This window comes from Rattus norvegicus, chromosome 1 (assembly GCF_036323735.1).
Source record: "Rattus norvegicus strain BN/NHsdMcwi chromosome 1, GRCr8, whole genome shotgun sequence".
Taxonomy (NCBI): Eukaryota; Metazoa; Chordata; class Mammalia; order Rodentia; family Muridae; genus Rattus; species Rattus norvegicus.
In genome coordinates, this window is record NC_086019.1 from 266,265,565 (window position 1) to 266,293,461 (window position 27,897).

Here is a 27,897-nt window from a genome sequence, read left to right on the forward strand (position 1 = left end):
CACCCTTGTGCTTGAGTCCTTAAAGGAGAAGGATTCAGAGACTTGTTTCCAGATTTTTCCATGGTCCTCAGGAGCCAGGTCTGAGTTTGGATCTAAGCAAGAGGCTGTGGCTGGAGAAAATACCAAACAGTTGCTTGCAGTTTAAATAAAGGTCACTGTGAACAGTCCTGCTGAGGATAGTCATGGCGGAGTAAACAAAATTAGTCATCTTTCTACAATCTATTCCTGGAATCTGAGACTCTTTTCTGATAGTCTCGCAGGCTTCAGCCTTATTTCAGGTACTCGAGACATTCACACATTCTGAAACAGCGCTGACTGACTTACACAAGAGCAGAGTGAGAAAAGGGCTACTCTGAGCTTTCTCATCTTCTGTCACGTCTGCCAGGTATACGATCAGGGTTTCAGCTATGGAGCAACCGCTGTGTTGGGCAGGGTTGCAGTGCCTTCTCCGCAAAGCTCCCTGCCCTCTGGTAGTAACTGCCACCAAGACTTGGACTCCACTCTGGCACATTGACTCTAGTGTTTATTTTTGCAAAAGGGTTATGAGCTCTCTTGGGAAGGAGTTCACACGTTATGGCTTCTGTAGGCAGGCAATAATGACATTATGTTGGAATGCAACATTCAATGAAAACTAAGTGCTTTAGTCAATGGTCCCTTGATGTAATAAATACCTGAAAGTATTTATTTCCCTTGTGAGAAGTAAGGGTTATTTTACTATGAGCAGATTTTAGTCCACAGACAGTTGGCCCCATTGCTCTCAGACCTGTGGTGGGGAACCCATGACATCTCAGGGCTGCGAATTCAGAGAAGAGGCAGGGCACAGCCTCCATGACCAGGGGACCTCCCTCAAGGTTCCACCTTCACAATTTCTGCCCCTTCAATGTCAACTTGGGACCTTGAACATAGGAGCCTCAGATATGTTCCAGATCTAAGTACATCTGTTGACAGCTTACCATATCGAACATCAAAATTCTAAATACCCGTAAAGAAACGGACTGAGAAAATCCGACTTTTAATTTACTTTTGACTTTAAAAGGAAATTCATTCTCTTAATGAAAAATAAATTTAACAATTGCTTGAAAGTATTTGCCAAGATCCAAATGGACAGTGACCTTGAAGAGAAAGCAAGCGGCCGGGGACGTCCTCAGCGAAGTCACTTTGTAAAGACTCCTCTTGCTTTCCTCACTTAACCTTTTGTCACAGATTACACAATGCCAACCATGCGTCAGCCACCATTCCAGCCTGGTTACCGTCACCACCTCTTAGGGTCCGCATCACAAATAGATGTGGTACCGGTTAGGACACTGTGTAGGACCTAAGAGTCAGGTTGGTCCAAGTTCAAAGTCACAGACTCTGCCTTTGAGTATCTGTGTCCTCCATTCTATGGAGGTTGTGGTAGCCCCCCCCTTCTTATTCCCAGACTACACATTGTATAGTTACACATAGAATCACTAATAATAAAACTAATACATAGTTACACATAGAATCACAGAGGTATAAATACATGTCCATGCAAGTAAACACATGTATACGTGTGCGCACGTACGCATGTGCACACATACACACACACACCTGTATACACACACATATTGGCATACATACATCCACTCAAGTACACACAAACATACATACATAAACACACACATGACAAGCACACATACACAAGACATGCACACACTGAAAGAGACATGCAATGACACATCCATGTAAGTGTTTGTGTATACACACCACATATACTCACAGAAGTATGTACACTCACACACTTGTACACACACATACTGGCACACATACATTCATTCAAGTGCACACACACACACACGCACACACACAGAGGCAAAACACTCGATGCAAGTATCCAAACACACACACACTGCCCACAGAGAGACAGGTAAGCACACGTGTCCACGTGAATCACGACTTCATGCTACCCCCTGTGCACCCCCACCCCCACATGCTCATTAACTTCTTTGGTGCTGTTACCGAGGACCCGAAGCAATGGAAATGATACTACATCTCGCCTTGTATGTGTTACGTAGTCTCTCTCCGGTCAATTCACGCTCCCTCTGACATCAGACTTTGTGTGTTGGGATCTTTAAGACGAGGGTGTCATGACCTTGTTCTTCCAAGTACAGCCTCAATGGGCAGTCGAAGTCGGTACCCGGATCCACGAGTCTTTGCTTGCGCTGTTCAACCATCAGCTCTGTCTAATTCTCAGGGAGTTGTTTTTGGGGTTTACGTGAAGAATTAAAAGTCTTTCGTTGGTTTCAGAATTTTGCAAGATTCAAGCACCCTTCATTTCTCACCCTCGCCCTCGCTTGGCCTCTCTGGTCACCTCAGTGCCCTGGCACCTTCCCAGAAAACACTCCTTTTCTCATTCTCCTGGGACGTTTCAGTCAACACCTGAGGGACAAGCCAAGTCAAACGAGCTGAGTGACACGAACGGCCTCCAGTCCCTTCGTGACCTCAGGAGTTTTAGAAGGGACTGTGCCACCCACACACTAGACTGTGAAAGTCTGAAATTTGCATGACTAAGGAGGCATCAACGAAGATGAAAACTAAAATCACAGAGCACTCTTGTCCAGGATTGGTGACACAATTGCACAGAAACGGCCCCACCCTCCTGCCTGACCTGACCAGCATCGATGTGACTAAGCCACACCGGCCACTCAGGAAGCCTGCTCAGACACAGGCTGGGCTTGGATTCCAGGTACACCGTGCTCAGTGGCCTTGGGCACATTGTTTTCCCTCAGTGGGACTCAGCAATCATGTCTGTGAATGGGAGTAACACATTCCAATGGTGAGGTCACAGTAAGGACAGGGTCAGCTCCCTGGATGTGTGACCTGTACCAGGTGGGCTCCCAGTGATATCTGTAATACTATACAAAGTCTTTCAACTTAAACTTTGCAAGTGAAGTCCAAAGGGACAATGGGACAATGGAGCACACGTGCCACCAGGGGAGACTTGCCTCATCCCTGCTGCTCCATTATCGTGGCCTGTCTGCCGTGGCCCACAAGCAAGTCAAGGCATCTCGGTCTATGAGAATTCAAGAGTACAGGGGATGAGAACAAGGTGTGTCCTCTCCCTGGCCAAGCTCACACTCCCGTCAAATCCTTTTCCTTGAGTGTAGTAAGAAGGCGAGAGGGACTCTGTTGCTTCCTTTTCAGCCACACGGTCTTTCCGGGTAAGTCCCAGGTAAGTCACTCTGAAAATGGTGTCGCTGAAACTTTTGGCTTCATAGTGAGTCAGGAGCGCCTGAAGCAAAGGTGGATAGTGGGTGGAGGTGGACACTGAGATATGTTAATGACGTTTATGTATGTTCCTAAGAGTAGGAAGTACTTTAGGAACCGCTGGGAGATAGCACTGGGGAGAGGAAATTTGGAGGGCAAATTGATAGATTGCCACTTGAATAAGTGTGCGGAGGGAAAAGAATGGACCACGCGTGTATGTGCGGACACAGATACCCCAGACAGAGTGGGATCAGATGTCCCATGCCCCGAGGGAAGGGCTTTGCTGGGGACTCAAAGCATAGGGAAGATGGTGGGATCCGTGTGTGTGTGTGTGTGGTGTGTATGTGTGAGTGTGTGTGTGTGTGTGTGTGTGTGTGTGTGTGGTATGTGTGTGCATGTTGTGGTGTATGTGTGGTATGTGTGTGCATGTTGTGGTGTATGTGTGGTATGTGTGTGCATGTTGTGGTGTATGTGTGTGAATGCATATGTGTGAGTATGTGAGTGTGCGTGTGTGGTATGTGTGTGCGTGTTGTGGTGTATGTGTGTGAATGCATATGTGTGAGTGTGTGGTGAAAGGTGGAAGGGCTGTTGTTAGGCCCTTCCTTGGCTTTTCCTTTTGAGCTGGGAAGCCACAGACGATTCTGCGCACAGAGCCAGGATCTGGCTGCAGTGATCATGGAGAAGAGAAGAGCACAAAGGTGAAGGGCACTGAGTCAGGGCCCTAAATAAGCAAATAAACAGACAGACAGACAAATGAATTAAACCTCCATGCTGAGGAGACGGCACGGCACACAATAGTGAGAGGAAGGAAAGTGACTGTAGACGTTAAAAAATGAATTCTAAGGACCAAGAGAGTGTCAACATGAAGAAATGAATAAACGAGATGCCAATAAGATATCAAATCCACAGAACAGAAACGTCTGAGGTGATTTCAGTGAATGCAGGAGAGAGAGTCCAAAACGCTCTGAGAAACCAACAGAATGTAAGATAAAACTGAAGACTGACTGCACGAGGACAAGCAAAGCCAAGGAGCAGGTTAGATACAACACCTCCGAGCAAACACAGACCTGAACTCGCAAATTAAACAGCAGACGTGCAATACTTCAACAAAATTCTATAGAGCAAATCAGTCCAGGTCCAAGACTAAGCTTTGGACTTCAAAAGTGTTATTATTCTCCAGATATTCAGCCAGGGGAAAAAAGTAACCAAAAAGCAAAAACTCGCCATCTACAGAGAGAGACCTTAGATTCCCAGCAGGACCAAGGACAAAGGGCGTGCACTGAACATCCCTGACAGAAGGAAAGAGTTTACCTTACACCCAGACAAAGCCTTTCAGACATAAAGGCAATGGCAGACTATGAGCACACGCGCACACACACACACACACACACACACACACACACACAGATACACACACACAGATACACACACACAAACACATACACACACAAACATACAGAGAGACACAGAGAGAGAGAGACACACACACACACACAAACACATAGACACAGAAACATACAGAGAGACACACAGAGAGATACATACATACACAGACACACACACACACAAACACACAGACACACACACACACACAGATACACACACACAAACACATACACACACAAACATACAGAGAGACACACAGAGAGAGACACACACAGACACACACAGACACACACACACACACACACACCCTGGTCAGCACTGGGTATCTACATTAAACATAAAATTTGGTCTGACCAGGAACAGGCATTACAGGTTCTAAGGGGTGGTGTTTAGAGAAAACCCAGTAGTAAGAAGACGAGTGGGACATTGTCACAGACTGCTTATGTAGAGCCATCCAGAAGAAAAGGCAATCTAAGTTGTTCATATTTTTATGTCAAAAAAGGGGGGAAAAACTCATGTTGATCCACTGCTCACTTACAAGGAGTCTCTGAGTTAGGTCATAATTATCTATATTACATATAGATCAATGGGACAGTACCCCAGAGAGACCAAATATGTTCACCAAACAGAACCTGGTTTTTCCTCAAGCAAATCAATGATTTATTGGGTCATTTTATTGTGCAAACATAGTGGAATTTCTAATCATACATACTGGGGTTTGAGTGCCACCTCCTTCATATATGTAAATGAGCACACTTGGACTAGCTGGGATAATTGGGGTCAGAACTGGCAGCGTCTTGATAAATGAATATGCCCTAAGTGTCTTCCCAGGATGTGGTTATGTGTTAGGGAGAGAACAGGGCTCATGACACCAAGTTTTGGAGACACGATCCATTTATAATGCTACTCGGCGTGCTTACATGTGTACGAACTCTCTTTAAATGCTTAAACCGCTTCATGGTGCTGCAGACTAACCAATGGCTGCTAGCGCTCTGCGTCACGTGCCACGTCCCCGTATTTCCGGAAAGGCGGCCCTATGAGGCGGTTTTCTTCCCTTCCTTCCTGCAACCCCCAGAAAGACAGAAAACAGTTTGCTTATGTGTTTCATTTATTGAAGTTTGGAGATTAAAAAAACAAACAAACAAAAAAACCTCGGACAGAAAGAGAAATGCTTTTGAATGTAAATTATTTTCCTGGATTGAGATCTGAATACAATAGAAAAGCCCCAGGAACCTTTGCTGGATATAAATTTCTGCACAGGGGGGGGGGGGAATCAACTAACCCACAAAGGTAGTGTTTATATGCCACCAAGATCTACAACGGAGAGATTTTTATAATTGGATGAAACTCTGAGAGAGATGAATGACTGTTGACTCATTAATTATTCTAGTAAGCACTACGTCTTGTGAATTTGTAAGTGCACAAAGCGCTTCCTCCAAGAGGTTGGAAATGGCCTGTGAATCCAAGGGGCAGAAACTGAGCCCTCTGTGAGCTTACTTTCTCATGGTGCAGACAGCAACATTCCTAACACGTATTTTTAAAGTGATGTGGAGAGAGATTTGAATCCGTGACACTGAGAACGTGCTCCGCAGGGCTGCAGAAGAAATGTTTGCCTCAGAGGAGGGAAGGAAGAGCTTCTAGTGTTAGGTGATTGTTCCCAGCCACAGAAGAGCCTGGAACACTGGTTGGACTTGACAACTTTCACCTACAGCCACTACCTGTAGAAACTGAACTGGACGGTTCCTGTTTTTGTTTTTTGTTTGTTTTGTTCTTTTGTTTTGCTTGTGTGTTTGTTGTTTGTTTGTTGGGGGCCTTTGATAAGGGATTTAATTAAAGATGTGTTTGACACAGTTGCTCACATCCTTGTTAAAGTCCTAATTAAAACTGGCCAGCTGAACTGTGGTCTGCTAAGCTCAGTTGACCTATTACTAAACACATTGACGTCACACTGAACTTCCATTGAGGATAACAGAGGACTGTGGGGTGACCTTGGTAACCAGGCAGCTACTGATCCAGTATCCACTGTCCCTGCAGTACTGACTGAAGCCTACCAAGTGATTGCAGAGATTGCCTGTCCCCTTTAAGGACAAGTCAGGCCAGCCGCCGGAGAAGATGAACACAGCCAGCTACACACCAGAATCACATCAGCGCTTCAAGGAGTAGACAGATACAGAAGAGAACTGTGACCTCCCCAGAACATTCTAGTGATATAAAAAACGACCTTATACACTATTGGGTCAGGACAGACAGAGGGAAAATGCTCGGGGCTGGAGGTAGACCCAGTAATTTGACCTTTCTCTCAAGAACTTCCTTTCTTCCTCTACGGGTCTCCTGCTAGGTCATGAGATGTCTCCTTCTTCACACAGGCTGCATGCAAACTGTTATGACTGCTTGACGTTGGCCTGTTTTTCTGGATATTGTGAATCAGAAGAGTCTTATGTTTTCTGATGAGTTTCAATTGCCATCTATAGCTATCAAACTGGATGACGAAAGACGTCTAAAGAGCAAGCAAAGAAATCTCGAGGGATACCAGAAGGCATTTGCAGAGCAAGTAAAGAAACCAACTAAATGATGTCACAGAGTAAAACCCCAGCTTCCTTTGCATAGTGGGTCACAGACAAGTACTTGATACCATGAACTGCCTTCCAGAGTAAGATATCACATATCAAATAAGGTAGCCACTGTGGAAAACCTATAAGGTTCTCAAAAACTCTATTTAGAACTATCATATGCCCCAGCAGTTCCACTGATAGATACATATTCAAGGAAACAGGAAGCATAAGGCCACACAGTGTTCATAGAAGTCTAATTTATGACAGCCCAAAAGTAGAGGCAACGCAGATTCTCTAAAGAATGCGGTATGTCGGTGCAGTGCGTGACTGAGTCTGACTCATCCGTGAAGACAGAATGGGGTCATATAACACTCAGCCATGAAGAGAGAATGGAGTCATGGCATACTTCAACATCAATGAGCTTCGAAAATACTCGCTAGTCCAGTGATTCTCAACCTGTGGGTCGCCAAAGACCATTGGAAAATGCAGATATTTACATTATGATTCATAACAACATTACAGTTATGAAGTAGCAATAAAAAAATTTATGGCTGGGGTCAGCACAACCTGAGGAAATGTGTTAAAAAGCCACAGTATTTGGAAGGTGGAGAGCCACTGTTCTAGTTGGAAGCAGTCAGACACACGAGGTCACTTGTGGGATTCTGACCTCATGGATCTCCAGCCCCAAGATCAGTCTTTGAGGACACATGATTAAAGCACATCAAGTGCGTCAGCATGTTACCTACTCAGATCAGTGATTTAGAAGACCAAGTAACTTACTGATGTTCCGGGCCCGAAAATAAAATAAAGAGGTGGAAGGCAACTATCAATAAATCAAAATTATATAGAAACGAGGCATGTGGCGTAACGAAGGGGAGTGGGCCTGCCTTTCATTTTTCTATTGTTATTCTGATCACCGGGATAGTTTTCTTTTGCTCCCGTTTTGGTTAATTTTATCTAGTTTCCGGGTCCAATCTCAAGTCCCCTTTTTTCTTCCCTTCCGGTGTTCTTTCCTTTGGAAAATAACTGTATTAGATACTTAGGCAATTACATATCCTCTCAAATATTGGGTGTAGGGAGAGAAAAGGAGGAAATATTTTTTAAGGTACTACTGAGGTTTTTATCTGTTCTTTTTGGGGGGTCACGATCTTCCTGCACTGGAGTTGTTTTAGCCACGTTTTTCCGTTCATCTGTCCACATACTTGCACATCCTTTGGGATGCCAGAGAGTATAATGTGCTAAAAATACAAACACGGCTCCCTCCATAGGCTCAGGAGAAACTGAAGAGAGAGGTTACGCACAGGTCACTGCAACAGAAATACACGTAGGATGCTAGAGAAGCAGAGGTCGTCATAAGGGGAAGGGTGTGAACAGGGGGGTTTCTCCAGAGGGGCAAAGGCTTAATCTGAGTCCTGCTGGTTATAGGAAAACAGGGGAAAGTGACCCGGGCATCTGGGAGAGCAGGTGCAGGAAAATGCCCACTGTGGCAGGACCCTTCTAAACCCTGTAAGGGTCTACTCTGCTGTAGGTGTTTGGGGTCAATGCTGAGTGGGGCAGAAGGGCTCAGCTTGACAGCCCATTGCTGAGATACAGTTACAGGGACAGGAGAGCCGAGCCTTGGCTGGGATTGGTTTCTATAAATCAAAGGGGAAAGCAAACTATCCAAGATGACCAGCAGGGCTGAATTCTCGTCTCTCCCTCATTCCTCCTTCTGGCGGTCGCAGGGCCCAGTAATGATGACCTGTAATCACAGCTACCCAGGAGGCTGAGGCAAGAAGATTGCATGTTCAAAGCCAGCCCGAGTTACAGCCAGCATCAATTCAAGGCCAGCCCAGGAAACTTAGTGAGAGCTGGGTTCATTTTGTCACGGACGGGAAGATAGCTCAGTGGCGGAGATCTTGTGTGAGTCCCTAAATTCGGTCCCACCTATTGCAAAATAAAGAGAATGAAGGAAGGAAAGAAACAGGTGCCACCTGTCCTGGGCAGAATAAAAGTTAGAAGAAGACTGTTCTCATGGAGGAACGGCATCACCACACAATGTGTTCCTAGAGACCAGTGTAGGGACGAGCAGAGGTCACACAGTGACACCCTTCTCCCAACCCCCCCACATTGAGCATCAGGTGCTGTCACTACTTTGTAGGTCAGAAGAGTCACCAGTCAATGAGGGGCTGAGGAGGCGGGAGAAGACACCGCCACATACCAATCTCCTGAGACATATTTGAGGCACACACACTCACATACACATGCTCACGCACATACATGCATGCATACATACACACACAAATACATATGTGCACAAACACATGCACATATACATATAAGCACATACACACATACATATGTACACATGTGCATGTGCATATGAACATACACATACATAAACATACAATACACATGAACATAAACACATGCACATACACATTTTCACACATACAGTATATATGTATACAAGTATATATGTGCACACATGCACGCACATGCATATGAACACACATAAACACACAATACACATGAACATACACATAGACACACATGTACATAGACATGCACACACACATGAGGTTCTCTCAGTTATGTGGCCACTGAGCTTTGGAAGAAGAGACCCTTGGGGGTGTTAAGTATTGTGAGGTGGGCCCAGTAGGGGCTCCCAGCAGGAAAGAGCCCCCTTCCTATCTCAGTAGCCTTGCAAAGAAAAATATGACCAAGGCCATGCCATTCCCAGTAGAATATTCTGCTTAGGGATTTGTACCCAACTGATGACAATGAGTGTCCCTAGGACTTTGGATAACAGCACCAGACAGGCTCTGCTTGCTTGCTTGTCAAGAAGGTAATCGGCCTATGTAAACTATTCTTTTATACCAGTACCCAGAGCCCCACAAGGACAGAAAAATTCAGATGTAAAACATACTGTAATTTCCTATAGTAGCATGAGAAAAAAAATTCTCTAAGAATGCCTTGTTTTATGAATTAGGGAAACAGATTTTGCTCATTTTTTCCCGGCATAAACAAGTACTTCATGACTTATTTACGAACCTCAGGTATTGCAGTTGCCAGCAGACCTGGAGAATAACCTGTTTGCGCAGTGAACCATGAAGCCAGAGGCAGCATGGCACCGTGGCAGAGAGTGCAAACTTAGATGTCAGGTGGCTCTGAGGTCCAAAGCTGGCTCTTGCACTCAGTGTTGATGTGACTCCATTTCCTCATCTGTCAAATGGGTGATAGAAGTATTCCTGCTACAAGATCCAGCCAGCCCAAATCCCAGCCTGGATGGGGAGTGGCTCTCCAGGCCTCACCCCTAGTGGGGAACAGTTGGTGGCAGCTGGGGAGGGAGAACCATCTTCTCTGGAGTCCTGACAACTAGGAGGTTGCCCTTACATCAGTGACTGCTCCCATAGCCATGAGCATACAATTGGAACTAACCTGTTCCGGTTGAAAAAAGAGAGCATAAACGTGGAAGGGGGACCTGTTAGGGGTCCTGAGATGAGTTGGAGGGAGAAATGGGGGGGTGGGCATGATATCGTACATTGTATACATGTGCGGGGTTCCCAAAGAATAAGTAAAAATATTTTAAAGTAGAATTGACTTTGTGAACTTATTGTAAACACTAAACATAGAAGAAAAAAACCCCAACAGTTACAGCAACACTGAATATAACCTCTCAGTAGGGTCCCAGAGAGTGACAGATGGTCCCTCAGCATTAGAGCCACGGGCAGAAGCTTTGTTTACTGCGTCTTTATTTTGTCCTCCGGTCCTAGCTTCTTACCTACTCCTTTCCTGTTCTTAAATAAGGAAATGCTTTCCCCCACCAGCTTCCGAGGGTTGTCTTGAGCACAGAGAACTGGTCGGATGCACGTGGAGACGCCGTGAGAAGCATGGAGTCCTGCATAGCTCAGGCAGGGGCTGTGTACCAGACAGCAACAGGAAGCTGCCACATTGCGTCTTGAGCTGTTTCTGGCAGCTTCAGGAGGACTTTACCAAATGTCCTCGTGTCCCCTGCCAGGAACAGCTCATGAGCACTTGGCTTTAGTAGCATAGGAACTCGCAAGAGTGCTGGAGGGTGCACCTCCTCAGAGCACCTGTCCCTAACAGGATGCTCCAAGCACACAGTGGCTTCCTGGGAACCCCACTTCCTGTGATTCGCTCACAGTGCCAGGTCCAGCAACACTGGCACCAGGCTTCTGCTTCTGTTGCTTCACAGACGTAGAAGGCAGCACAAAAGTAATTTTTTTTTTTTGTTTTGGACTTTGTTTTGAGACCAAGTCTCATACGTAGCTCAGGCTAGCCTTGAACTCCCTATGTGGCCAAAGTTGGCTCCAAACTCACAATCCCCCTGCCTCCACCTCCTAAGCACTGGGATTACAAGGCTTGTTCCACCAGTCCAGATGCAAAATAATTTCTAAAATAAACTATCATTGTAGCCCAGATTTGCTGGATGTGGGTATGTGCTCAAATACCAAACAGTTTGATATGCACATTCAGAATTAATCCTCACAGACAACAATGTCCTTAGACCTGGACAGGAAGGGCCCTGCCCTGATGCTTTCCAGTGTATCTAACTCATCCTCTGGTTCCAGGACCAGCTGGGGCCAACGGTGCCTCTGGGTGAACCCCAGGCTCCTCTTCATCCTCTCTCTCACACTGGTGGCCCTTAAGGCCTTGTTTGTGCTCTTCGTGGCTAATTAGATTCACTGAGGAATAGAGTCCAGGAACTCTGCCCATGGAGTTTCAGAACAAGGGTTTCTGGGATGGCTTTATTCCAGAAGAGAAGCTTGGTAAGCAACCACACCCCAGGCTAGTGTGCTCTGTCTTTCTCATGTGCTATTGACATACCTTTTGAAGCGACTCAACTCATTTACACAGACAGGGATTCCACGAAAACATATTTGTCCAGGGCCCTATATGTGAGACTGCTGCACCAGGTAACATTGGTCTGCAAACCTTACCCAAAGGGAAACTCTGACTTAGGTTCACTTCCTGAAGTAACACAGTTGAGGAGGAGAAGAGCTGACAAGTTCTGGGGGATGTCACAGCTCAAAGCCACAGCACTGCTCAAGGTCTCTTCACCAGTCTTCACTAGGATGTGAACACTGGAGGGAGGCTTGGGCTCGCCCTCTCTGTAACCAGGGCTCCCTGAGACTGCATTATCACCTGACAGACTTTCTCTCCTTCAAGAGCAGCAGCTGGAGATCCCCAGAGCATCCAGCTTAGACATCTTTCAGTAGAAGTTAACAAAGCACTGACTATGGAGTATGGACTCCAGTAGAAATCTGGGTTCTGTTTTCAGCCTTGTTGTCGAATAAGGCTTTTGGGTGCTAAAATTAAAAAAATGAGCTTGGCAAATACCAAATGAGGAACCAATATCTGAGGGCAATGCCTACTGCAAGAGGCAGGGCCATCAGGGAGCTTGCAAAGGAATTGGGGTTGGGAGCCATGGTTTCTCCATCTCTCTTCTTTGCTCTCTTAAAAGGGATGACCCCAGAGAAGTGAGGTAAAGACTGTTGTAGAGTTAGAGGCTGTGACCATGGGCTCCAGCTAGAATCTGTATCTTGTCTAACCTTGATGCAGCTCTTCCTGTTAAGCCTATCTCTGTTCCAGGCAAAGCTCAGCGTGGCCACAATGAGAGAGCACTTCGTTCTCGATACAGCAGCTAGCTCTTAAATGTCAGAAACAAGGCTCGGGGAGATGCTAGCTGGTAAAGTGCTTGCTGCACAGCCATGAGAACCTGAGTTCAGCCTCCAACAGTCAGCATAAAAACACACAGGTGTGGTAGCATGTGCTTGGAATCCCAGTGCTGGGGAGGTGGAAAGAGGCAGAGTCTAGTCAGTGAGCCCCAGGAACCAGTGAGAGATCTTGTCTCAAACACAAACTGGACATCTCCTAAGGACACACCCTGTGGACTGACCTCTCACCTTCACATACACACAGACATGCACATGTGCCTACACACACACACACACACACACACACACACACACACACACACACATCAAACAAGGATGTAGAACAGTTAGAATCATGCTATGTTGCAGATGAGGGTATAGAACGGAGCAGCCACTTTGTAGAGTTGGAAGTTCATCAGAAGATTCAACTTAGAGTTATTATGTAACCCTGGACTTCCACTTGTATACCCAAGAAGACAGAAAAACACACGGTCTCTACAGACCTGTACAAGAATGTTACTCATACTAGCTGAAAGGGTTTGAACAACCTGAATGTCCATCAACTAATGAGGGACAAACAAACTGGGGGCTGCAATGGAATAACGTATAGCCACAGTGATGAGTGAAGAAAATGGTGGCTGCTACAACTTGGGCGAGTACTGTGTCAAGATGCAGAAGACTATCATACCTTAGATGCAGCCACGTCCAGGATGGGAAATCTATAGGGACAGGAAATAGATTGGTGATCTCTGGAGGCTAGGGGTAGGGATTGGAAACGTTTGGTTGGAGAGATGATAGCTAGAGGACCAAGTTTTCATTTTATTTTAATTTATTTTATTTTAGATCATGGGAACATTAAAAATTCACTGTGGTGATGGGCTGTGTGTCAGGAAGCGTACTAAAACATATTGAATCACCTGCTTTAGGCAAATTATACAGTATATTTAACAGCTCAATAAGGCTGCTAAAATTAATTGCAATAAAACAAAATACCTTGGTACGAATGAATTCCCTCACCTCACCTAAACTGCCTCCGATCCTGCCCCTCTCTCTCTCTGGCTGCCCATGAATCAGGAAGCGTATGCTCACGTGAATTAGCTCCATGAATCTGTAGGGACAGTGTGGAACAGTCTTCCGCCTCCTGTTCTTGTCTAAATGCTGATTTAGACCCGGAGTGAACAGTTGGGTAGACACCAGGCAGCTAAAGGTACCATTCCAATGTGAAAATCAGTAACTGAGACTGGGAGACAGTTCAGTTGATGACGCACTTGCCATCCAACCTCCAGGACCCAGGTTCAGTTCCCAGAGCCCACTTAGAAATCTAGGTGTCGGGGTGTGTATGCCAGAGGCGGGGAGGCAGAAAGAGTTAGTTCCTTCAGGCTCACTGGCCACTCAGCCTAACCTATTCTTTGAGGGAAATGAGAGATAATGTGTGAAAATCCAAGGTAGAGTGTCTGATCAGTACCTGATGCTACCCTGACCTCCACATGCTGTGAAGATACACACACACACACACACACACACACACACACACACACACACACACACACACACACACACACACACCTCATCAGTGACTCTCCTTCCCCCAGCCTGAGCTCTTTCCACGGCCTTCCCAATGAACATTATGAGATTCACCTGTGAGTGTCAACGTGCTCTCTCAATGTGAAAACACTTTCTTTTCAAACACTCCACTAGACAAAGCTTTCCCAGGCACCAACACAATTTGACCCCCAGCCTTGCATAGGTCATCCTTGCTGGAGTTGATTGGCTGTCTTGTTTCATCGTTCTTGGTCATATTTGGGAATAGCATGGGGGTGGGGGGGAAAGGCGCTTTTTGGCATCATGTTTCTCATTACTGATAAATTATTACAGTCACGCTTTAAAAGAAACGTGTTTGTTATAAAGATCATAAAACCAGAGAGTAAAAGACACAGCTGTCTTTCCGCCAGGGCCTCCATGTCTCGTACCCCTGCCCCATTCATTATACACGAAGTGCAGTGTCTCTTTTGAAGCCCACAGCACAGAAGAGTGGGCGGGGGAGGCACTTTATTACCTATGTCAATCACAGAACACGGCCCGGTGTTGAAGGGGATTCGGGTACTTACCGGAAGAATCACAGCTGCTAAACCTGAGCTCAGGTGGGCCACGGTTGGAAGAATACAGATAGAACAGATACGTCACTGTGCCATGCCTGTGTCGGGCAGGGTGAGGAGTCTCGGGGACACTCAGGTCCTCAATGACCAGTCTCCTTCCATGTGAGCCCCTGAGGCTGGCTCTCTCTGGCGAGGGACCTTTGCCTTTCTCAGAGCTGCACAATTTCTCCAGGCACCTTAACCCAAGGAAAGAAGGCATCTCGGCATGGCAGACATGACATCGAGATCGGACACAGAAGCCCAGGAAGCAGAGCTTCCCAGTAGCGGTTCCTATCATCTCTTCTCTCCCCGCCCAGCAAAGAAGATTAAGAAGGACATATTTAAAAGATTACCCTCAGGAGCTTAGCCATGTATGCAGCCAGATGATTATGTATAAAAACAGCCATTGCTAGGAACTCCTAGCAATGCAGTCTGAGACAAGAATTCCTATCTGAAAGAAAAATTAATACCTCACCTAGGGCGATAGCCTCAAAGAATTGTCTGGCAACTATTTCTAGAAGCTCCATTATTATCTTTCGAGAGAGCTAAGAATAGGTCTAAGTGAGCTTGGAGACTCTGCATTCGATCTATAGAAAACTGAGGTAATGATTGCAAGATCATCAGCATTTTGAATCTCAAGAGGCTGGACGAGGCTCCCAGGCTTTAATTAATGACAGACCCAACTCCAGGCCATGGTAAGCAATTGTTTCCTTTGCATGTTCTAGAGAGTTCTTTCCCCCTAGTGTCACAGACTCTGCTGCATTTCAGTAGCCAACGTGTTTAACAGTCTCAGTCTTTTCGTGTGTCCTGATAACGCACCCAGGAGGGAGGCAGCATTGTCCTGTGGGTAGTAGCCTCATGTTTTTACAAAGTCAACCCCAGTTAGTCCCTCTAGGACTTAGGGCTCTGACATACAAAAGGAGCCCTGCTTATGAGTGTTGTGAAGTCCACACTGTAGGGTTAAGTACAGTGTGTGACATTCTGCAGCCACACAATGGTGACAGGTCAGAGTGAATACATCTATGCTCCTATTGTTGGGCTACTGGATTCTTACAAAATTTTCTTTTTATTAAAACCATGGGATTGGGGATTTAGCTCAGTGGTAGAGCGCTTGCCTAGCAAGTGCAAGACCCTGGGTTTGGTCCTCAGCTCCAAAAACAAACAAACGACAAACAAAAAAACATTGGGAGCCTGGCCTGGTGACCCACACCTCTTAGTCCCAGCACCAGAGAGGCAGAGGCAGAGGTTGGCAGATCTCTGTGAGTTCAAAGCCAGCCTGGTCTACAAAGTGAGTTTCAGGACAGCCAGCACTGCAACACAGAAAAAAATTTGTCTCAAATAAAACAAAACAAAACAAAACAAAACAAAACAAAACAAAACAAAACAAAGAACATTGTGTCCTTTAAATAAAATGGGACTGTGAGCCTAGGAGGGTCTGAGAAGGTAAACCCCGCAGTCCTCAGAAATTCTTGGGGCTATACAACTTTCAAGGATACAGATTGTGAGGCATCTGCTCAGACCCCCACATGAGAGGCTTGTGAGTGGAGCCCAAAAATCTGAATTCCTAAAAGTTCTCCAAACAGGACCAGAAATGGTTGGTTCAATCAGCTCTGTCCTTTAAGAGAAGAAAGGTAAGTATCAGAGAGGTTGAGGGACTTGATACAATCTAGCCATGGGGGCGTGGCTAAACCTAAACTCAGCCTTCTGCATTCTACCCTGGGAGGCCTTCCACAAAGGCCAGGGGGTCAGAGTGAGCAGCGGAGCCCTTGCTTCCTTTTACTGCCTCCTGACCCTCACTGCAAGTCTTGGCAGCAGAATTCAAGAACCAGAGACACCAAATTTGCTGGACTGTTTCTGCCCACAGTGAGATCAGAACAGTTGCAGGGGCTTCCCAGCCTCGCGTGGGGCCAGAGACAGTGGAGTCCTATGAAGTTTCAGAGTTAAACCCTATACCAACCTGTCCACACACCCACCCCACCCACAGACACACAGACACATGGACACACACCCGTTGCCATGTCTTACTCTGAGAAAAACTCACAAGGCTGTTGAAACAACCTGTGTGTGCTCTCTTTCTTACTCGAATACCATGAAGAGCCTTGGGATTTGTAACATAAGGTATCCCATCAGCATTTCCAAAGTATGTTCAGAACACAGCTATGAGAACACACTATGATTCTTCTAGTGCAGTGGTTCTCGTCCTATGTGTCATGACTCCCAAAAGACCCGCAGACAACACAAATATTTAATTATGATTCATAACAGTAGCAAAATTATGGTTATGAAGTACCATGAAAAGAACTTTATGTCTGGAGGTTACTGTGACACAAGGGACTGCACTAACGGGTCGCAGCGTTAGGAGGGCTGAGAAGCATGTGTTCTAGTGTCTGTTTGGTAAACAGTGCAGTGTGGGGTATGATACTTTTCACCATTAGTTCTTTCTGCGTGCGGTGTGTGTGCATGCATTTGTGTGTGTGATCCCACAGCTCTGTTCTTTGTGTACTGGAACCTGACCTGCCACTTGTTTAGGAGTCTCTGCATGGTGTATTTGTTAACACGGGTGTGTTATACAGAGAAACACAGTACCACTCCTTTAACATAGGCTCTGCTACACAGTAACACAGAAAGAGACTTGGACAGCTGTAAGGTATCTAAGATTCACATCCCTGAGGCTGCAGACAGCACAACAGTGTCTGCCTCTGCTGCTCTGCTGGAGGACTGAGGTCACCCATGTCAAGCAGCTCATAGTTGCCTATAATGCCAGCTCCAGGGGAGGCAACACCCTGTTCTAGCCTCTGAAGGTACTTGTGTGTGTGCACACGCACACACACAGATATGCACACACTCAGAGAGAGAGAGAGAGAGAGAGCGAGAGAGAGAGAGAGGAAGACAGACACAGAGACACAGAGACACAGGGAGACGAAAGAGAGACACACACACACATAAATACTTTTTTTTAATTTCGAATTTCAAATTCAGTATTTTCTCTGCCAAAACTTAGTTTGACTACATTTTTGGCAAAGACATTCTACCTCCTTTGATCTAAATGCATCAAACGTCCATCACTCACAGAAGCTAATTCCATGGCCTTAACCCCTCCTCCACACTCAGTTGCTATTTATGTCAGCAGTAAATGGGCAGCCACCCCTAGGTTTTGACAAGCTTACAGATCCGTGTATTCAAGAAGCAGTTGTTGAGTTAGGAGCCCCTCTCAGTGCACTAAGAACTTCCTGGCACAGGTAAGGCCCCGGGTCTCATACCAAACAAGACAGAAGCCGTTGTCTTCTAAGACAGCGTAAAAAGCAAACATTTGGGTTTTGGATTTACAGATTATAAGAAGTCTGATAATTCAAAAGTTCGAGAAGGGTGGGAAGTAAACCCCATGTGGATCACAAAGGTAGGCGATGGCAGAAGAGGACATCTATTGCTTTTAAAGGTGGTGCATGGGACTGGAGAGATGGCTCAGTGATTGAGAGAACTTCCTGCTTTAGCAGAGGACCTGAGTTCAGTTCCCAGCTCCCGTGTGAGAAAGCTTACTAGCGCCTTTAACTCCAGCTCCGAGGGATCTGAAAACCTTTCCTGGCCTCTGCTGGCCCATGTGCACACACACACAGATACATACCATACAAATAAAGATGTCCAACCACATATTAGCATATTAGAAAACTGACCTCTTTCTTAGGCAAAACACAGGTTCAGACACTGGATGCTTGGGGCTAGTTGGCGACTAGGAAACCTGTGGACTAAATTCTGCCTTTAACTGAACCTCCCCACTGATTCAGACTAGGCCCCCAGCAGAGACCACGGCTTCAGGCTGCCTGCCAGTGACCCTGGGAAAGCATGGCCCAGGGAGAAGACCCCACAGGAGCACTGGTGGGTCCAGCTCTTCCACTGCTGCTCAAGCAGCCTCCTGCCACAGTGCTGAGCATCCCCCTGCAGCAGTCCATGTCAAGTGATAGCGTTAGCAATGACAACAGTGCAGTGGCTTTGTCAGCATTTATGTAGTTGACAAGAAACACAAGAAAGACATGGCCGTGCCCTACGGTACAAGGCTAACACTGACTGCAAATGTTTACTCCAAGTCCATGCCCAAGTGACCCACCAGAGAGAAGTCTCTGCCTGCGGGCAGCAGGTCCAACTCACCTACATAAGCTCCTCCAATGGTGAGTTGCAAATAGGAACCAGCAGCAGGGAATTCACCAAGGAGCTTCAGCCAAGCTTGCAGAGGCCCTGAGCAAGTGCTTGTGTACTGGGGTAGCTCAGCAGCAAACTAGCAACTATCAGAAGGGATGAACTCCACCTCAGAGCCAGCTACTTGGGTCAGCCCAGTGCTCAGGGCATGGATATGACAGGCACAGCTTTCCGTCAGCTACAGGACAAGCCACACGGCTTGTGTGACTTTTTCATCTGCTAATACCCTACATGCTTCTTACTAAGAGATCTCCTTTTCCCCCCAGAGAGTAAATCCTCATCTTCAAATGAGACTCTCTCCGCAGCCTGGATTTTTAAGGAAACGGGCTGAAGGTGGCCTGCGGCTTCTCAAGGACTATGGAGCTAGCTGCCTTCCAGAGGGCTTTAAAAGTAAAAAATACAGCTCAACGAGCTCTGGGGACCCCCTCCCCCATGAGTCCTAAGGAGCTCTAATCAGGATGATCTTTGCTGTATAACAGATTGAGTAGGCAAATTACATATGTATAATATATAATACATATATTATATAATATATATGATTTTTTTAAGCAAGAAGATGAGAAGGCTGGAGAGAGAAGGATGCATCAGGCTTCCCATTGGAGCATCTTCTCCTCTAGTGCCTGCTTCCTTCCAGCCACACATCTTGGTCTTTTGCTCGCCTGCGTCCCCAACCTCCCCCTGCAAAGCATAGCATGTAGGGGTCTTACCTATCCCTCCAAAGCAGGCTGTGATTTTCTGGGCATACTGACACAGGCTTCCATCTGGGCAAGGCTCCTCTGCAAGGCCTGCTCTGTCCATCCCTGCAAACATCTGCCTTTCTTCCCGTAATACCACTCACCCAAGACCTGCTCAACAGAGAGTGAGCCTCCGAGCCCCCTTCTTCTCTGTCATCTCCATCAATAATTCAGATACTACATAAAATCTGCTGGGCCTCCAAGACTGAGGTACTCTGAGGACGGAAGCATAATTAGTTTAACGGACATCAAGTGTCTCAAATTACTCTCTGGCAATATTCTCTAAAGGCAAGATTTTCAATAGCAGTGAGAGGCGGGCTTGGAACACCTTCAAGAAGCAGCCATGGACAAGATGTGTTCAGAGGGGGAACACAGACAACCCCAGGGCTCAAAGCCTTAATGTTAGACACATCTCCCCAGGGATCTCTTCCACGGAGTCAGAATATCAAGGCCCTGGGCACACAGGTCATTCTTCATCAGGCCTGTTGTAGATGAATGCATTTCATAGTGCAACCCTCACCCTTTGCCATGCCTTTCTCTCATCTGCTAAACTCCCTCAGCCTGCTTCCCAGCAGAACCTCCGGGAAACTCCCCTGATCTCAAAAATGCAACTTGTTACCTCTTCCTGAAAGGCTTCCGCCATCAGTGTGGCCAGAGCACACACGCCCATCCCATCTCCACACAGGAGACGGCTCTGCTCAGTATTCCCATCTCACCACACCCTCAGGCTACTTCTAGACTGTCAGGGCTGAGCAACTGTCTTCCCTTGCCCTCTTTCCTTCCCAGGGGGCTGTATACACACTGGGCACTCGGTAAGAATCTGACACTCTTCCACGGAGTCACTGTCAAATGTGAACACCTAGCACTTGGGTAAAACTGTTCTACCACAGACACAACACAATCACCACTATTGGCTCTTTTAGCTGGCAAGGACAACATACACGTTCTATAGCACATAAGGGAGGCACAGACAGTGTCAAGCTTTTGGTCAGGGGTTGTGTAAGAGCCACTGATCTGGAAGGAGCTAAGTGGCAGCCATATGCCCAGAGGTCCCCACCAGCTGTGGCCAGGGAAAGCCGTCCCAGTAATTAGGAGACAGGTTGTCCTTGCCGGCAGGATAAATGGCTAAGCGTAGACCCCACAACTCCAGCATCAGCACTCTGAGCAGGTGCCCCGTGCCTGCCAGCTCCTGGTTCCCCTCCTCCACAGGTCTCCTGGGAGGAAGACTGCAGAGAGAAGCATTTCCAGTGGCCCGGCTGGAAGTATTTATAATTCATCTCTCTCAACACTGCAAAGCCCTGACTCATTCTGGCAGACCTCAAGTTCTCTGTTGATTTATTAGAATATGTCCCAGTATCCCAGGCAACCATTTCCCCTCCATGTTATAGCAGGCCCCTTGTTTGCTGGTTTCTTTCCCTGGGGCTATTCACTTTTAGATTTAAACTTGGAGTCTGAAGAATATCCTATAGGTTATGCTCCTAAGAATATATAGAGTAAAATCATGCCTGGTACTACAGACCTAACCAACTATTTGGTGTTAGTGGAGTCATGGATCTTGGGAAAAAAAAACCTACAAGTGTCACTTCACTAAGCCAGCATGAGTCCTAGTAACATCCTAAATATTTATCTTTAAGCCCACATACATGTATAGCCCTCTCCCCATCAAGGAAACTTCCCTTTGCAATAGACAATGGCTAATACAACACACACACACACACACACACACACACACACACACACACACACAACTGAGATATTAACTTTATTCTGCAAATATGAATAAAAGCACCGGGCATACGTCTCAGTGGGTGGAGTTCCTGATTTATGAACATGAGTGAATTATGCCTCTCTCACTGATGTAAAATTCTTGGTCTGATAACATAGCTGTAACCCCAATACCAGGCAGGTGGAGACAGGAAGAGCCTAAGGCTCACTGGTCAGCCAACCTAGAAAAGTTAGTAAGACCTGGGCCCCAGTGAGAGACCGCACCTCAGAAAAATAATGTGGATGACTCCTGAGGAAAGACACCCAAGGTTGACTTCTGGTCTCTACACACATGTGCATAAATGCTCACAAGCAACAACCTCATACACACATTAAAGTAAAAATACAAGCACATGCCGAGTGCAACATAATATGACAGGTCAGATGTTGACCGATCGGATGTTAGCACCTTTACTGATAAACAAGTCGGAGGTACTCAAAGAACATGCTGACTAGGAGATTAGGCACAAAAGTGTCTTAAGTACAGAGCAAGCCAATAAACACAACTCAGCATGCAGGCACAGTGTCCAAAACACAGGTACAGCATCCAACACGCAGGCGCTGCATCCAACACGCAGGCGCACTGCCCAACACGCAGGCACAGCGTTCATGACTTGTGTGGAAGGTTAAGAAAATGGCTTATGGTTGGGGATTTAGCTCAGCGGTAGAGCGCTTGCCTAGGAAGCGCAAGGCCCTGGGTTCGGTCCCCAGCTCCGGAAAAAAAGAACCAAAAAAAAAAAAAAAAAGATGGCTTATGGTTCCAATTAGTTTCTCACCTTTTATATTTGTTTGGTCTTTGTTTTTATGTAGCTGGGATTGGTCTTAACCCCAGGATCTCCTTGCTTCTACCTCCCAATTGCTGGGTTTAGAGCACGCATCACCACACCCAGCTGGTTGAAAAATATTTCTGAACACAGGAATGACTTATGTTCCCCATTTATGTGAACAATTTCACATATTTCTATTTCATCCCCAACAATGACATATGCCATTGGGTTTCCCCTCTCAGTGGTGGATGGAGCACGTTGTGATGCGTCTGGATTTTGTGAATATGCAGAAGGAACGCTTACATCCTCTTGGTGCTGCTGAGAGAGTTGGGGACTTGATGTCCTGACAGGTCTTTGAAGACAAATTTATTAAGAAATTTAAAGGGACTTAGAGGAGGGCCGAGGAGAGGGTTCTAAGTGGAAGGCTCTCCAGAAGGAAGCTCAGTTCAGATCACAGGAAATGAAGGGGGCAACGACAGGTGACCAGGACAAGTCCCAGTTGGAGTCTATCCCCCCACATATGTGCAGCCTCTCCAGAGGAGAACATGGGGTACAGCTCGGAAAAGTGTGTCCACTTTTTCTTTCTCTGTGTCCTAGAATTCCCAGGAGGACACTGGCGATGTCCTGGATCCGTTATTACAGCCTCACCCAGTACTTGGTTTTGCCCAAGTACTTTAAAACCACAAGTTTGTTAATCACAGCAGTGACCCTGGGAGATGCCAGACCTCACCCTGTCCAAAACCTCCACATAACTGCCTCCCCAACCCCCCAGGACAGCACTTCCCTCTAAACTCCAGCTCCACTCAGCACTCCTAGCTTAAAAATAACCTGAACTCCCAAAGGCAAATCCAAGGCTTTGATATGAATAAAAGATGCCTTTGGCTATTTCAAAGCCCACAGCTACAGCAGGTTTGAGAACACACTGTTTTATATGTGGCTATAGATGGACAATGATTTGTCTAACAATAGAGAAGTTTCCGGAGTCTGGAGCTGATTGAATGGCCGTTCTACTGCATCCTTTATCCCCTAGGAACAGTTTATTGGATGTAAAATTGGCAGTCTCTGACATGGAAACACTCTAGGGCGGAATCACTCTGCAGGGCTCTATTGTTTGTCAGAATAGAGTGTGCAGTAGCTTCAAGACAATCCGATGTGGCATGCAAGGGAGTATGTCAACGTAGACATAGGACCTTAAACACTTATGCGTGCTTTTGAACAGTGGTTCTCAACTTGTGGGTCGTGACTCCTTTGTCACCTAAAACCATCAGAAAACATATTTACATTACAACCCACCACAATAGCAAAATTATAGTTACAAAGTAACAACAAAAATAATTTTATGGTTGGGGATCACCTCAATATGAGGGACTGTATCAAAGGGTGGCATCATTGGGAAGGTCGAGGGCCACTGCTTTGTCATGTATTTAATAGAAATATGGCATAAGAATATTATTTCTCAAGGAAGAATATGCATTCATATGCTTTCATTTTTAACTTACGAGGAATGCTAAATCATGCATCTGGAGACCAAAAAATGATTTAAAAAAATCACAGAAAAACTGGCCATGACAACAATGTTTAAACACTAAGAATGCAAATAAACAATGTATCAATGTGTTTGATACATTCTGCCCGGGAGAGGGCAGCTCCAGTCCAAACGCCAGCTTTGTTTCTTTCTGCTGGGTAGCCTTGGTGGCCATTTTATTTCTTTTTAACTATTTTAGATGTATGTATATGTGTCCGTATGTATGCATGCATTTATTGAGTTTGTGAGTGTGTATGGTCCATGTGCACATCTATGCAGATGTGCATTTGTAGACAGAGGCCTGAGGAGGACACCTGCTGTCCAGCTCTCTCATCCTCTATCTTAGCCCCTTGAGTTCTCTCACTGAATCTGGAGCCAGGTTGGCAGCCAGCAATCCAGTCATCCTCCTGTTGCCACTCTTGACAGCCACAGAGCAAAGGTTACAGAAACGCTCATGGCCACGGCCAGCCCTTCTAAGTTATGTTCTGGGGATCCAAACTCAGGACCTCAAGCACACACAGTCAGTGCCTTTATGCCCTGAGTCATCTCCTCAGCCCCAGTGTCTTTACTTCCTGGGTCTTGGTGGCCTCATCTATAATGTGGTCAAAATGACAGTATTTCTCCATGTCAGCTAAAGCCCCAGTCTTCCTGGTGTCCACCAGGGAGACTCCATGAAGGTTAGTTTAGACATTACAAAGAAAAATACCCAAAGGGGTGAGAATAGAAAGTTGATTAGAGGTAGCAGTGAGAGAAAGAGAAGCAGAAAGCAAATGTGTCTTCGTTCTATGAAAGAAAGGGATGTGTAGGTTCAGGTGACCATGGCTGTTTTACAAAGGGATATTCACATTGCGACATGAAAGCATCTAAGTGTCAACTAGTGGATAGGAACAGGACGGCCCACACCTGCACCCTCTCAGCAAACAGTCACAGGCCTGGGTTCGAAGGCTTCCAGCCTGGAAGGAGGTAGTCATTGTTCCCGACTACGTGCCTGTGCCGGCAGCCCTCACGGCAGGCTTAAAGCAAACAGTTGTGATTTATTTCCAGCAGCGGGTGAAGGCAAGTATTTTAAGACCACAAATTTTAGGGTATAAGACTTTTAGGAACTTTGGAAAGTTCCATTTTAATGATCCATATGTTCATTTCTGAAATCAGATTTTAATCTCTCGCGGATCACGTTCTATATTGCCAAGTGATAGTGTGTGGGTAGAAGCACTTTGGAAGCAAATTCCACCATCTTCCCTGGTCACAACTACAAGAATGTCTCCTTTCTCCACCCTACTGCATTTAGAGATTCCAGTCGCTTTCCTCTTTGGTTGCTAATAGAATACGATTATGCTTCTTACTCCAAAAATGGTTCACTATTTGTTGATTTTGTTATTTTTCATGAATTGATACATTAAGTAAAAAGCATAAATCTTAAAGGTATGATTCAATAAGTTTTAACCAATTCGTTCACCATATAGTCTCCAGCTTCTGTGAAGGGACAGAACATGCCCCACTCCCAGAAAGCCCTTTCCCACATATCACAGGTAAGAACTGTTAGGATTTCTATCTTTTCTACATTGTTTCGATGTATCCAGTATGGTTTCAAGCTCTTTCTACATTGTTTCAATGTATTGAGTATGTGTCCTTTGTCTACAGCTTTTCCCACTCAGTATGATTTTGATATCCATCCTTAGTTCTCCTTTAGGCTTACCCCAAGAAACTCATAGCATCTCTCCATCTTGCTACAAATCATAATCAAGATGCCTAACCCATAAAACACATGCATTCCATAACCTTTTGGAAACACAAACAAGTGTGTGTCAGTGTCAGGAGTAGGCTATGATTTAGGGGGCTTCCTAGTGGATGGTATTGAGTGGTGGGCAAATTTCTAACTGTGACAAACTGGGAGGGAGAGAGTTTGGGGTAGTCTCTACAAATACTGAATCCAAAGGCAACTGGAAATGGGCACGTGCCAACTATGGAGGAGCATGTGGTGCAGGCTGCGGCAGGGAGAGAAAGAGGCAGTGTGATGGCCAAGGGTGGGATGAGACAAGGCTGTCATCAGCGAAGATGTAAAATACAACACCACAATGGAGATATTCCTTCCCTTCCCTGCATAGTCTCGTGTACTCAGTCGTACCAGGAATGGGCAGTGTACAAAGACAATGACCCCAACACGCAAAGGGGCAGCATGAAAGGTTGTTGATACTCCAAAGTGAAAATGCATCTTCATAATAAAGAGTGGCATTGAAAAGAACAGCAAAGGTGACAGCCTGAGAGACCTCCAAGGAGTAGGAAAAAGATAAAGAGCTTTGTTGGAAACAGCTGACAATGAGCTCATGCATGATAGAACACTGGCTCATGATGTCATCAGAATACCCACGAGCTCATGCATGATAGAACACTGGCTCATGACGTCATCAGAATACCCACGAGCTCATGCATGATAGAACACTGGCTCATGACGTCATCAGAATGTCCACAGAGTGAGAGGAGTCCAGCAGACAGCTGAGACCTAGGTGAATTCAGGAGAGAGGTAGAGGAAGATGGAGGCGAAAGCGTCCATCTACCCAGAGGTCAAGGCTGGAGCCACAGGGCCCACAAAGCAGAAACCATCAAATTGTGACCCCAGAAGACTCCAACATGCTTGTCCTGGTTTTTAATCTTCTGAGCTGCGGAGAAATCTTTACAAACATTTGTGAACTCTGGACATTTAAATGACTATTTTGTGTGAATTGTCTTGGGAAAAAAAAGAGATAAAACTGCATATATAGCTTCAAAGTTACTGAAAGCATCATTTGCACCAAAAATGCTGCAGACGCTTAGCTCATTACTTTAATTAAATGGTCCTGTTCAGCAGACTTTCCTGGCATTGTAGTTGAAGATGTGTAAAGTTGATTGATTACAATTTCCAGTCACACTACATAATAACACTATTACTTAACCTGTCCAGAAAGGGAGAGGCTGTCAAAAATTTTTGAAGAAAAAGGAGGTTGAGTGGGGTTTCAGTTTACCCTTGGATATCGCAAAGAATGTGAAAATTAACTAATTAAGATCTAATTAACCCATTTTTGTTGGATAAAGATTTGCTGAGAACAGATTCAGAAATAATGGATTTAAAAATTATTATTTCTTTACTTCACAATTATAAGTGTGCACTCATCAGGAAAAAAATCCAAATGTGGCAGAAAGGGAATTCAGTCAGCGCCTAGAGAATACTTCTTTGACTGAGGCCCTGTAGTAGACATTAAACAGAACCGAGTGTCTTGTTTTTCATTTCCGATGCAAACCATCCCCTTAAAGGCTTCCAACACAGGAGTTCTTTTGAGCAAAGTAACAAAAATATCCTGCACCATGATGAGATGGGTGGTGGGCCTCAACAGGACAAACGAATTCCTCTCTCTCTCTCTCTCTCTCTCTCTCTCTCTCTCTCTCTCTCTTGTGGTGTGTTTGTGTGTGTAAGTTCTTTTCTCTTTCTTATCTTTTCATGATTAGGAAATGGCTTGGCACAACTGATCTTTAATTTCTCGTTGGTATACAGAGCAATAGGAAAGGAGCCCCACCTCATATAGAAAACGAAGCAGACAGTAGACCTAGAGACGGAAAGGGCCCGGATCAAAGCTTTCAAGACTACAAATGGAAGCCACGGGTGTGGCCATGCCTTTAGTCCCAGAGCTTGGGAGACAGAGGCAGGAAGATCTCTGTGAGTTCAAGGTCAGCCTGGCCAACATGGTTCCAGCTACATCGTTGTCTCAACAACAAAAAGAAAAAAAAATCATCAGTGGCTTAGGAGATCATTTTGTTAGGGTTTTGGGAAAAGTGAACTTTCTCAGGGGCCACTGAATACAGGAAACAGAAACAGAGTCAGACCAACAGTGGTTGAGGCCACAGATCCCAGGAAACATGCTCTAAGGTTCGTGACTCACTTCTGATGCCTGTGTTCACCTATACCCTACCCATGGTGCCAGTC

General features: G+C 45.8%; 1 protein-coding gene across 28 annotated transcripts in view; it reads right to left on the reverse strand.

Annotated features, from left to right (window-relative positions):
* Ablim1 (actin-binding LIM protein 1) overlaps positions 1-27,897 on the reverse strand; it is a 288,302-nt gene that overhangs the window by 176,697 nt on the left and 83,708 nt on the right. Inside the window, exons 1-3 of one of the 28 annotated variants that reach the window (XM_039110316.2) lie at positions 14,991-15,196; positions 13,034-13,040; positions 2,033-2,041 (exon numbers count right to left, since the gene is read on the reverse strand). The exons of 25 other annotated variants lie outside the window; for them this stretch is intronic. In XM_039110316.2, coding sequence (XP_038966244.1) covers positions 2,033-2,041; positions 13,034-13,040; positions 14,991-15,181 — 207 coding nt within the window. In that variant the 5' untranslated portion in view covers positions 15,182-15,196. Of the gene's footprint in view, positions 1-2,032; positions 2,042-13,033; positions 13,041-14,934; positions 16,323-27,897 lie in introns of those variants that run through there. 2 more of the 28 variants (NM_001395154.1, XM_039110327.2) reach the window with 2 other exon arrangements.